The sequence below is a fragment of the Mobula birostris genome, chromosome 7 (genome assembly GCF_030028105.1).
Source record: "Mobula birostris isolate sMobBir1 chromosome 7, sMobBir1.hap1, whole genome shotgun sequence".
NCBI lineage: Eukaryota > Metazoa > Chordata > Chondrichthyes > Myliobatiformes > Myliobatidae > Mobula > Mobula birostris.
Genome location: NC_092376.1, coordinates 123,603,356 through 123,617,439, shown reverse-complemented (window position 1 = coordinate 123,617,439; position 14,084 = coordinate 123,603,356). Strand labels below are relative to the sequence as shown.

The following is a 14,084-nucleotide window of genomic DNA, read 5'->3' as shown; positions in this document are numbered from 1 at the left end:
AAGCATTAGCATTGTTATAGAACGCAGGAACTGCAGAACACCTATGTGACTGCAGGTGAAGGAGAAATATGTTATCAACTGCTCATCAACCAAAGACTGTGTTACATAAGCTTATCTTATCTCTTTTACTCCTAGAAAAGTGCAGCCATGAAGGTGAAACATTATATGATTATAAGTGTACACGTTAGCTAAACGTGCAAAATTTCATGCACATAAACTGTTCATGCGGGAAATGCTCTATTCCAAAATATGATTAAGTGTGCACTGCCTAAGTCTTCAGCAGAGAGGCTCACTGGACACTTGGTGAGATTATTCTTGAAATTCAATCAAACAATAAGAAGTTATTGACGAAATGTTCCTTCAAGTTACCTATTTAAAAATGAGTTTATAATATGAACTGCAGCAACACCAAACATGCCTTTGTACAAAAGAACTTCAGAATCAATTACAAATCAACAAAGACAAGGGACAAAAGAAACAACTATTGTATGTTCCAAATACTGCTTCATTTTGGAACTGCAACAACAGTCCCATTATTAGCAATGTTAACATCTTTCACTTGGTTTTATGTTTTAAAAAAAACCATCACCATAGGGGAAGTTGCTCAGTGACTGTCACTGGTTGAGGATTTTGAATCATGTTCTGCTGGCTTCTCAGCTGATGTAGCAGGCAGCCATGGAGAAACTGATCGGGAGGTGGTCTGTTTAGCCAGGCTGTAATGGCTGATGACTGTGTAGAACCGCCCTCGGGAAGTTGAATCTTGTGCTGAGTAGTAGGCTTCAAGAGATGCTGGTATACAGCGTTTATGCTGCCAGGAGGAAAAAACATAATTAGCATTTCTTGGATAGTTTTGCATATTAGTTTTGCCATAATATAAAACTAATTTAAATAAAATTTATTTAGTTTTCCAGCAGAGAATTTCTTGCACAACTACAAACAGCGTAAAAGTATTCTAATGTTTTGTCAAAGTTACATGGTTTTGCATGAGTAAAGTCTAAATAATGGTTCTAGTTGACAGAACCTGTACCAAGTGTAATACTGAAAACCAAAAACAAAACTGGTGTGATACCATATGTTGAATTTCAATAGAATCAGCTGATACAATTATGATTTCCAATCCTTTTTGAAATTTGCTTTCAGAATGTGGGTCACAATGATAAGACCATTTGTATTGCACTTTTCCAAAGTGCCTTGAAATGCACAGTGAATTTTTTTCCTTAAAGTATAGCAATTATTGTGATGATGTGGTTTTTGCAAAGGTATTCCAATGGTGTCAGGTCTTAGAATTATAGGAGCAGGGGCAGTAGAACACATTCACTGAAGGATGTTGGTTTACCCTCATAGATTTTATAATATTCTGCCTGCTTTCATGATATCGTTTTGGCACCTACCTTGAATTTAGCAGGCTTATTTAATCTGGTTTCATAATTCACCACAGTTGAGTTTGAACTTACTGATCAAAGGGCTTCAACTAAAAAGCCTTTACAACTCTGAGCTCTTGGTAGATAAGACACAAAATTGTTTTTCTTTAGTAGTTTGGCAGACAAAAATTATAGCATCCTGTTGCTGATCAAAGAAAAACAACAGAATGTTCAATCAGTTAATTTCACACAGGAATAGAAAATTTGTATAGCTTTGTTTACACATTTTGACTTACACAAATAGAAACTGTGCATCTTTTAGAGTATTTTTTTCATTCTTCCAATATATTCCCAGCGGCTATTAATAGTGACAACACCATTTCCCTTAGCTAAATAACACAGTAGAAATGCCAACCTAGTTTAATTTGAAATGACATAATTCAATGATGTAAAATCAACAAGAATTAGATGTGATTACACATATGGGAAATGTAGCATGTAATTGCTTGGAATCAGCACAAGGTAAACTATTGAATTAAAAAATAATTTTAGTCTATTTAGAAAATGTCCAATTAAACAATACCTGAATCAACTACGTTATTTTTAACAAATCAGAATGTCACAATCTTTTATATTTATGTTTAGTCAAATAGAAACAATTCATAAAATTACAATGTAATGTGCCCCATATTTATTTGGTACCACTAACTTAATGTAACATTGCACCATACCGTAACTCTTGATCTTTGACATTCAGACTTTTTACATGAGCACTGCAAACCCCCAAATTGTAATTTTCCATCACTTCTGCTCAAAGCTTGATGCTCAGATCTTATATCTGACTCCAGATATAGCAAGCTACTTGCTGCTAAAAGTACATAAGACCACCATGGACAAAGCACTTTGGAAAAGCAAAGCATGCAAACTAAAACTGCTGGTCAAATTTACTTGCAGTTGAACCAAAGAAAAACAACAATTAAGCTGGTAGGAGTTTACTCTTAATTTCTCTTTCGATTTCTTGTGAAAAATTAAATGTAATTGTCGTTCTTCTCTCCTTCAAGGTGGGGTTTCAGCCTGGACTTTAGGATAAAGACAAATTCTGTATAGGTTAAGTGTCAGAAGATTAGAATGCAGGTTTCTTGAATTCTCTGCAGCATTTAATGGCATGGTTTTATAAGTGGGGTTCTTGGTCCACAAAAGAAGTTGATTGACAGAAGCAGTCAGAAAGCCTTTAAGGGCAAAGCCTGTGGAAGCCTGAGGTGAATGAGTAACAGAGAAGTGTAGCCCAGATCATGATGAACTGGGTAATACCGGACAGTTGTCAAGGGAGGAAAAGAAATGGAGCCGAGTCTGATGGATGACCAGTAATAGTGCTGGAAGATGGGCACCTTAGGAGCGCCCATATCAATCTCATACAGGCATTCCTTTTGAATTGTAGGAAATGCTGTTCAATGGTTTCTCATTCATACAGATTAGTACCTGTCAGGACCCTTAGCAGGTACCAAGCTACCACCCCCCCCCCCCTTACTTCCATCCACCTTCCTCATTCCCCTTACTCTTCCTCCTACAATTCGCTTTATTCCTTTTCTTATCTTTCTACCCTCATTTCTTTCTCTCTCACCTATTCCAAGGAAACCTCACTGAAGCACCAAAAGTTAATGTACCCTCTGAGGATATCTATCATGATGAGTGACTTGGTAGCACCACCAATGACTGAGCTGCAGGACATACTTGTCAAACTCAGTCTGGGGCAATAGCGGGTGATCCAGCATGAGAGATAAATGTCATCCTCATTAATTAACCTGCTGCACCTCCCCTTTACATCAGTTGGAGAACTGATCACTAACCTCAGGAAGACAGAATTCCACCTTCATACTGAGGATACTCTGCACCTCTATGACTGCAATAATGCTAAAGGAGATGGATGCAGAACAAAGATATCTAGAAGGTGCTGTAGACTATCAGCAGCAGAGATGTACACTACCATAACCTGAATGTTCTTGGCCAGCACATCCCTCATTCTGGCCATTACAATTAGGACAGGGGATCAATCCTGAAGAGAAGAAAGGTGTGTCAGAAGCAGTACCAGATGAACAAAAAAATGAGTCAACTTAATGAAACTGAAACAGAGGATTACAGGTGTGCTGAAGAGCAACTCAATAGACTGAGCTAAGAATCTCAAAATCAAAGGGCCAGGTCCAGGATCTGCAGCTCCTCCACATCCTGCCATCAATTATACTGGACAATTAAACAATTGATGGCAGGTGAAAGTTCCAGGAATGTGCTCCTCTGCAATGCTGGCAGGGCTGAGCATGTGTGAAATATTTGCAACTACCTTCAGCCAGGAGTACCAGGCAGGTGATCCATCTCTGCATCCACTTGAAATCCCCAATGTCACTAAAACCAGACCTCAGCAAACTTGAACCACTTCTCATGATATCAAGATGCAGCAGAGTACTGGTCACAGCAAAGGGGAGGGAATGAAACAGCATCCTGGCTGTCGTTCAGAAACCTGCAGTGGAACTAAATAAACCTCAGGCCAAATTGTCCCAATTCAGTTACAATGCTGGCATCTGCTATACACTGTGTAAACTTTTCTGGGTTGCTCTCTTTACAAAAGAAATATAAATCCAATTAAGTTACTTACAGTCCAATCAATCTACTTTCTCTCATCTATAAATCAATGGGAGACATTGTCAACAGTGTAATCAAGCAGTCCCTTTTCTTTGCTAACCTATTGATGTCCGGGTTTTTCCCAGCATCATATGGCTTCAGAATTTATCAAAACCCTGGTCTAAACAAGGATCAAAGAGCTGAATTCAAGAAGTGAGATGAGGGTTACTGCCTGTGACACCAAAGCAGGAGTTGACAGAGTATGGCATCAAAGATACCTGGTAAAACTGAAGTCAATATCACATCAATGCAGAGGTAGGTCAATGGTTGGAGGCATACCTCATACAAAGAATAATAATGTTGTCTGTTGGAAACCAATCATCTCTGCACAAGACATCATCATTATCTGGTTCAATAGTAACCATCCTTCCATAGCTTCATCAAAGCCACAGTGTCCAGCTCCTCTGCAGTCCACTCCTGCATGCATCAAGACCTAACAGCTTTCAACTCACTCTGATAAGTGGCCATTAAGTTTAATGTCACAGAAGGGTCAGACAAAGTCCATCTACAACTAGGAAGGGACTGAACACTTACAAGTTGAGTCTCACACCATCACTGGGGTTTCAATGATCAGAAACTCAATAGGTCTACCAGAATCAATATTGTGCTTACATCGGCAGGCTACAGGTTAGGTACCTGTGACTCACATTTTGACACACAAGAGCTATTCCAATATTAAAAAGGCACATGTCAGAAATGCGAGGGAATACTCTACAATTGTGTAAATGAGTGTAGTTCTGACAGCACTAAAGAAATTGAGTATCATCTAAGACAAAGCAACCACCATCCTAGACCTTCAATTCCTTGCTAACACAGTGTACACCATCTGCAAAGTCCATGACAGTTCTTCATCCAGTCTAACATAGCTGCAAAATAGCAGCCACTGCCATAAGGAATGGCAAAAACATGAGGTCCAAGGTCCAAGGTCCAAGCCCCAAGCCCTTCTCCAAGTCGCACAACATCTTGACTTGGATGTACATGAGCATTCCTTCATTATCATTATGTCTAAATCCTGGAACTCACTTCCCGAAAGCAGTGTGGAACTACTTTCATCAGGAAATGGTCAATACCTTTCTTTCAAGGCAATTAGGGAGGGGTGATAGATCCTGAACTTCCACCAACACCACTCCTCAACTGGATAAAAAAGGTACCAGCATGTTGACAACCCCAATGATAAAATGCGCTGACTCCATTGATTAAATGTGACATTGAGGCTGCGAGATTGCCTCCAGCTGTTGTGATATGTGTCTGTGAACTTTGTGGTGATTTGCCCCACGAACATGATGAACTGAATACTGAGGCTTTGGGCCATAGTGTGTCATCACCTGCTACAGCCACCCAGGGAAGGTGACATCAGAGGAGATGTGCAGCACAACAAATGGTGCAAGTGATTGTCTGGGTCATTTTTCTTGTGATTGCAAGACCCTGTTGAACATTGGAAATGTAGAATACTATAAGCCTAGTTCATTGATGAGATCACTGAGTGGGAAGGGGAGAGCTGCATGCCCTCAATTGCTGAGTAGATCAGGCCCTCATGCCATGGTGTCACCTTTTCCAGCCACCCAGAGAACGAGGTGTCAGAGGCAGTATGACAGAGAGCAGAGGTACAGTGGACACACTGGAGCCCATACTGGTTTAGGGGCTGGCCTTCCTGTCAGTGCTGCTCTCCAGTGTTCACTTGGTGGAAGACAAGCTGAATTGCATTTTTCTGCAGCTGCATGATAAGGAACTGCTATATGCTTGTTCTTGCAGAAACGTGGCTTCCATGACAACATCCCATGCACCATCAATATTCAGGTCATGCCACTCAGGGACTTGGGCTAATATTATTTTTTCGACCACATGTATTATGTTTTGCACCTTTGCCCCAGAGGAACAACGTTTTGTTTAGCTGTATATGGTTGAATGACAATTAAAGTTGAACTTGTTTTCAACTGCAAATTTTTCCAAGGTCTGTGAAACCCAACTGTCCATGGTTTTTAAAAAAAATTGTCTGACTTGGTAAAAGAAAGCAAAGCAGTTTTATTATAATATTTAAATAAGCATTATTTGTCAATTCAATTCAAGTTTAATTCTCATTTCATACATGAATACTCATGAATGCAGCCAAATGAGACAAGGTGCAAAGACACATTACCAACAGTCAAACACAGTAAGAACACACAAGATCACAATCATGTAATAACCGCCCACCCACCCCAGACGATGTCGTGGCTTGAAGCATACAAGTCAACAAACCCATACAGGTATCAGTAAAAATACAACGATGTAGAATATACGAGTCCAACCCCCCCACCAGCCCACCGATATCATATGTCGACTGGCCCCCAATGCCCGCTAGGTGACATCATGGCTTTGAGGCCCAGTCCTCACCCCGATGCCCGTCTCCCACTAGGAAAATCTGTGGCTTTGAAGTTCAGTCCTCACATATATAGATTATTAGTAAAAACACAACCAGACATTTTGTATCACTTGTCTTGTGTGTGAATTGTAAATTACTTGGCAATGCTTTTAAATACATGTTACATTTTCACTACAAACCCAACTTGGGTTATGGGTATACAGAGGGATGCTAAGTTTCTGTTCAGAATATTTCACATTTTAACTTGTGACACTTTAACATTGACTATTCATCCAGCCCCAGAACCCTCCATTGGCCCAATTGCTCATACTCTGTAATTTACTCATACTCTGTTTAATAAAAACAGATAAGATTTTATTTTTGCATCATTGACAAATGGGTACAACTAGAATAGGGAATATGCTTGAAAAATCCTGAGGTTAGGTTAGAAACAAATACCCAGAATGTTTTATCGCAGGGAATTTATGTTTTTGCTTAATCAATCAGAAATATATTAATCAGCTTACCCTGAAAATGACTTGTCCTCCAAAACCTAAGGGAAAATCAATTCTTGTAAGAACCTATGAAATTCGAGGTGAGCTGTAGGAATCTACTGTTATCGCCCAAATAGGTTCTTGGTCAACCGAATCACATCAAAGATGTCTTAATTCCTTGTATTTATCCAAAATATTTTTCCCATGTCAGGATTGTGGCTAGAATCATGTCTTGGCTAGCTTTACATGAGTATATTTTAAGATAATGCTGTTAATCACTTCACATATACACAGCAAATTGTAAGCCAACCAAGGTACAAATCATGCATAAATTGTGGTGTGATTCTATTCTTGGATGTTAGTGTGACAAAGTTTTCAATTGTACATCACAGCTTTGATAAATGACCTAGTTAAGTGTTGAATATATATATTGTGAAAGCACATAACTCTAATTTTATGAACTTAGCACTGAGAAATAGCAGGGCTGGAAAATTCCTGGGTTGGAATGGACCTAACTTGTCAAATGCTGGCACAAATGTTTGACACCTCCAAGTACATTCCATCTCCACTGCAGTAGCACAGCCCTACAACTTCACTGGAGTTTCAAACCTCATTAAAGTAGAACCCATAAACCTCATTGGATGCCAGATACATACAAAAGGCAAAATTAGGAAGGATCAAGTGTTCCTCCACCATGCTCCATCATCAACTTTATTCTCAAAGCTTCGTCCTACAATCTGCATTGCTCATGGAAAGAATTGCACAGGAATATCTATAGGGTGTATAGCTGAAGTAAAAATATCTCAGTCAAAATTACCAAACGCAGCATATATTATGGAAAACACATTGTTGACTTGGATGGAGTATAATTTCAGCTATAAACATTCATCAATGGTGCTTTGGCTTAAATGATTGAAAGAAGCATTACATTTCTCAAAGTTGCCAGGTTCCTATGATTACAGGGGTAAATGATTCCATGTGTCATTGTGCATCCCAGTATCAACACCATCAATAAATGTTTAAACAACAAAGATTCTTTCATTGACCAGCTATGCAGCAAGGGAAGGATACGGAGAGTATCCTGCTCTTCAGCTTCCTTCTCAGCCACCCTACTCAGCCATTGCCGCAACCTTCATAAGAAATATGCTGTGCATTGGATGACTTTCTTTTTAGCAACCCCACCCCCTTCTATGAACTGGACTGAGGTACATTCAACTTTAATGAAGATAAATGTGTTTTCCTATCAATTGCTGTAGCTAGCTATTTCATTTTCTCTTTGACAGATGTATAGACAGGGAATTGAGGGATATGGAGCATGAATATGCGAATGGAGTTAGCTATAGATTCCAAAAGACCTGTTCTGTACTGTTCTATGTTACTCTCAGTAGTGTCACTACAGATACAGGATACTATTTAAACAGCCTTTGTCCACTTCTTCCTGATTTTTTTCAAGGTACAAAGTCCCCAGCTGATAAGATTCATTCTCAGTGCTATGACAACTAGTTGATTTCTGATGAGACCCCCACTTCAGACAAACAAGCCTTAGCTCATGTAAAGCTGTATGTGCTTCTATAGATATTTAAAATGAAAAAGACAAATAAGAGAAAATGTGGGCATTTTTAATCAGGGATGGGAGAATTTATAATGAACATAAAGGAAATGACAGCAAAGTTAAACAATGGATCAGTTATCAATAAAGGCAACACAAATAGCTGCCTGAAATATTGAAGAATCAGAGTTCAGGCAAGAACGAGAGAATTGAAGAGTAAGCATCAGTCAAAAACTACTGCCAGAGAAATTAGCAAGCTAGAGATTTACAAATCCCAGGTACCTGGTGATTTACATCCCAGTGTTTAGGTACAGGAAGGACGTACATCACAAGCTCCTTGGGATTAATAAGACAGTGAATCCTCTAATTACCAGCTTTCAAAGTTCTACAGATTCTCAAATTATTCTTTTGGTTTGAAAGTAGCAAATCTAACCCCACAATTTAAGAGAGGTGGAAAACAAAAGACAGTGAACGAACAATGTTAAGCTTAATATCAATGGGTGGGAAAATGTGCAATTTACTGTATAATGGATGATGCAATATTAGAACATATTGAAATAAGTAATAGGATTGAGTGAAGTTTCCATGGTTTTAAAAAAGGAAAATATGTATGACTAATCTGCTGGTGTTCTTCAAGGATATGACTGAAAGAATAAATCAGGAACCACAAATGGGCTTGTTGTGTTTGGATTTTCAGTAGGCTTTCCATATGGCTGCACATAGGGGGATTGTTCCACAATGTGCTGTTGAAGATAATATATACTGTATGTAGGAATCGAGAATTAGTTATTGAGCAGAAAGCAAACAGTGGAAATAAACAGATCTTTCACTGGTTGGCAAGCTTTGATCAGTGGGGTGTCGCAGGGACCCAGCTAGTCACCATCTATACCAATGATGGGACTGAGGTATCAAGTTCCAAATTTGCTGATAATACTGAAGCTAATATGTAACTAGGGAGGATGATGTAGAGATTGAGGGGATGTTGACAAGCTGAAATAATGAGCAAGGACACAGAAAAATATAAGACAGAAGAATGTGAAATCATCTCTTCAGTGCATAACAGGAAAACAAGCAATTAGAGAGTCAATCTGCCTACCATTCAGATTCAGAGAAGAGTCAATCAACCTACGATTCAGTTTCAGGGATGGCAGATTTGTCATACAAGGAGAAATTGAATAGGTGAGCCTTTTATTCTCTAGAGTTTATAAGCCTTGCTTGATACATCTGCAGGCTGGCTTTCAGTAACTTGTTACGCATATTGATCACACCAATGTCGTTGGTCAAATTAAAGATGGTGACAAATCAGCATACAGGAGGGAGATTGAAAATCTGGCTGAGTGGTGTCACGACAATAATGTCTCACTCAATGTCAGAAAGAGCGAGGTGTTGATTATTGACTTCAGGAGGAGGAAACTAGAGGTCCATGAGCAAGTCCATATCGGAGGATCAGAAGTGGAGAGGGTCAGCAAGTATTAAACTCCTCAGTGTTATCATTCAGAGGATTTACCTTGGACACAAAACCTAAGTGTAATTACAAAGAAAAAATGGTTTGTATATGGTGACATACATGTACTTTGATAATAAATTTACTTTGAACTTATGTTCAAATATAACTTTAAACATCAATTCCACCTTCTCTTTCACTATTCAACAGATTGGATGCAGGAACAGTGACTGCCCAGGCTGAGAAGTCTAGAATAAATGGCTATGCTCCCAGAATAAAGGGATAGGCAGTTAAGGACAGAGATTATGAGGAATTCTTTCACACAAATGGTGGTGAATTTTTGAAATTTTCTACCTGGAAAGCTCAGTCATTGAATTTGTTTGAAGCAAAGGATATGGGGATAGTGGAGGAAATTGGATCCTAGGTAGAAGATCATCAATAAATTGAATAGCAGTACTGTGTCATGGAGTCAAATGGCTTCTACTTCTTATGTTACATTTGAATCTTCTTTATGAGAACAAACATGCAAATATAATCTTACTTCTAATAAAAGTAATATATTCTTACCCAGAATCTTCCCCATGCATAATAATTTTGTAATACAAGATGCATTAATAAATCAATAAATATTTTGTATTATTACATGCAATATATGATGTAACTCAATGAAAAATGACAGATGACAGTCATTGCTGATGACTCCAAAAGTCTACGAGTTATTTTCCACAAACTGTAGCCATACCTTATACACAAATCCATCTGGGCAACTGTGATCGTAGGTGAAGGCTTTGTATACCACGAGAAATACAATGCAGGCAAGAAATGCAAGAGCAAGAAAAATGAGTATGGTAACCTGTAACACACAGAAAAAGTGACAGCCAAATGTTAACTTCGAAATTCTTAGTATGTTCATTAGCATCTTAAAATGGAAGTTACTGCTTTAACAATTTTCATGACTCTTGTATTCATATTTTATAGAACATAGAATAGTACAGCACAGTACAGGCCCTTCGGCCCACAATGTTGTGCCAACCCTCAAATCCTGCCTCCCATATAAGCCCCCACCTTAGATTCCTCCATATACCTGTCTAGTAGTCTCTTAAACTTCACTAGTGTATCTGCCTCCACCACTGACTCAGGCAGTGCATTTCACGCACCAACCACTCTCTGAGTAAAAAACCTTCCTCTAATATCCCCCTTGAACTTCCCACCCCTTACCTTAAATCCATGTCCTCTTGTATTGAGCAGTGGTGCCCTGGGGAAGAGGTGCTGGCTATCCACTCTATCTATTCCTCTTATTATCTTGTACACCTCTATCATGTCTCCTCTCATCCTCCTTCTCTCCAAAGAGTAAAGCCCTAGCTCCCTTAATCTCTGATCATAATGCATACTTTCTAAACCAGGCAGCATCCTGGTAAATCTCCTCTGTACCCTTTCCAATGCTTCCACATCCTTCCTATAGTGAGGTGACCAGAACTGGACACAATACTCCAAGTGTGGCCTAACCAGAGTTTTATAGAGCTGCATCATTACATTGCGACTCTTAAACTCTGTCCCTCGACTTATGAAAGCTAACACCCCATAAGCTTTCTTAACTACCCTATCCACCTGTGAGGCAACTTTCAGGGATCTGTGGACATGTACCCCGAGATCCCTCTGCTCCTCGACACTACCAAGTATCCTGCCATTTACTTTGTACTCTGCCCTGGAGTTTGTCCTTCCAAAGTGTACAACCTCACACTTCTCCAGGTTGAATTGCATCAGCCACTTCTCAGCCCACTTCTGCATCCTGTCAATGTCTCTCTGCAATCTTTGACAATCCTCTACACTATCTACAACACCACCAACCTTTGTGTCGTCTGCAAACTTGCCAACCTACCCTTCTACCCCCACATCCAGGTCGTTAATAAAAATCACGAAAAGTAGAGGTCCCAGAACAGATCCTTGTGGGACACCACTAGTCACAATCTTCCAATGTGAATGTACTCCCTCCACCACCACCCTCTGCCTTCTGCAGGCAAGCCAATTCTGAATCCACCTGGCCAAACTTCCCTGGATTCCATGCCTTCTAACTTTCTGAATAAGCCTACAGTGTGGAACCTTGTCAAATGCCTTACTAAAATCCATGTAGATCACATCCACTGCACTACCCTCATCTATATGCCTGGTCACCTCCTCAAAGAACTCTATCAGGCTTGTTAGACATGATCTGCCCTTCACAAACCCATGCTGACTGTCCCTGATCAGACCATGATTCTCTAAATGCCTATAGATCCTATCTCTAAGAATCTTTTCCAACAGCTTTCCCACCACAGACGTAAGGCTCACTGGTCTATAATTACCCGGACTATCCCTACTACCTCTTTTGAACAAGGGAACAACATTCGCCTCCCTCCAATCCTCCGGTACCATTCCCGTGGACAACGAGGACATAAAGATCCTAGCCAGAGGCTCAGCAATCTCTTCTCTCGCCTCGTGGAGCAGCCTGGGGAATATTTTGTCAGGCCCCAGGGACTTATCTGTCCTAATGTATTTTAACAACTCCTCTCCCTTAATATCAGCATGCTCCAGAACATCAACCTCACTCATATTGTCATCACCATCATCAAGTTCCCTCTCATTGGTGAATACCGAAGAGAAGTATTCACTGAGGACCTTCATTATGGTGTGTTCAATAAAAAGATGCCCGAGTGCCAAATAACAATCTAACATTAATCTGAGGCTTCCTGAAGAAATATTCCATTGCTAATATTTACTGTCATTCAATCGTGCCCAATGGCAGACTGCTAAGAACTTCAACTTTTACCACAATATTGAATAATTTTATCAAGTCCTGAGTACATCAGTAAGCAACATACAATGTCATCAAGAATTCCTCATAAGAGGATTATATCTTGTAAATGAAATTTACTGCAAAGCATGTAAAGAATTTACATTACTTAACTGAAGACGTGCTCTTTATATTTTCACCCCAGCAGGACTTGCTTATTCATTAAAGCATGCACTCTTTTAGTAATAACATTTTTAGAAAACGTGAATCACATCTAATATTATCTCACAATTTTATGTATGGTTGTCGCTTGACTTATTAGTGCCTGGGTACCTTTCACCAGGTGATTATGCAGCTCAGTATAAAAGGAAAATGAGGCCAAAGTTTACAGACAATCCACAATCTACAGTTAGCTACAAGCTCAACTCACAGAAGCACTTGCATTAGTCACAAAAAAAAGTAATTGACTTTTTTCTTACCCTCTTATAAGCCTGCTTCTGTGTGATGTATGTTCACTAATCAGAACCTTATGTAAAAATCTCCTCAATCAGACACAACCCTTGCCTTTCAGTGAGTCGTAGTGTAATACAGCACGGAAGCACGCCCTTCAACCCAACTGGTCCACGCCAACTACAACATCCTCTCTGCTTGTCACAGTTGTCCGTGTTCAGTCCATAACCCTCAAAACTCATCTACCCCGTGTACCTATCCAAAAGTCTTATAAATGTTGCAACTGTACACACCTTGACTACTTCCTGTGGAAACTTGCTGCGGGTACTCACTACTCTCTGAGTAAAGAAGTTATGTCTTTTGATTCTCTCCCTTCTCATCTTGTGTCTGTGCCCTCTAGTTCTGGACTGCCCAGTACTGAGTGAATGGCCAGGACAGTCCACCTGATCCATATCTGCCATGATTTTATAATTTTTTATGATGTCATCCTTCATTCTCCTGTGCTCCAAGGAATAAAGATCCAGCATACCCCTATAACCCAGGTCCTCTAGTCCAGACAGCATCCTCGTAAATCTCTTCAGCACCCTCTCCAGCTTGACAATGCTTTTCTTATTGACAGGGTGACCAAAACTGTACACAGTACTCCAAGTGCCTGCCTGCACATACATTTTGACTTTCTAAGTCTCACATTAAAATGGAAACAGGGAGTTTAAATGAAGCATTGTCATCAGAATAGAAAGCAATACAAAGGGATGCTTAAGACAGAGAACCCTTGGTTTCTTACAGACCATTCCAGTCTGAACAGGTTAAAGAAAACAGGAAAAAATGTAAAACTGGTAATTACAAAACCAGCAATGAAAAAAAAATTACCTGTACTAAAGAAATTACAAGATTTTCAAGATTCAAATTGTTTAATGTCATTTCCAGAACACAAGTGTAAAGAAGAATGAAAGAATTGTTGCTCCACATCCAATACAGCACAAAAAACACAGGAAGATAAAG

At 39.5% G+C, this 14,084-nt stretch overlaps 1 protein-coding gene across 1 annotated transcript in view; it reads right to left on the bottom strand.

The window, feature by feature from the left end:
* Window positions 1-558: 558 nt before the first annotated feature.
* Window positions 559-14,084, bottom strand: part of nsg2 (neuronal vesicle trafficking associated 2) — a 90,965-nt gene continuing 77,439 nt past the window's right edge. The window contains exons 3-4 of the mRNA XM_072264425.1: window positions 10,605-10,715; window positions 559-808 (exon numbers count right to left, since the gene is read on the bottom strand). Coding sequence (XP_072120526.1) covers window positions 605-808; window positions 10,605-10,715 — 315 coding nt within the window. The 3' untranslated portion in view covers window positions 559-604. The remainder of the gene's footprint in view (window positions 809-10,604; window positions 10,716-14,084) is intronic.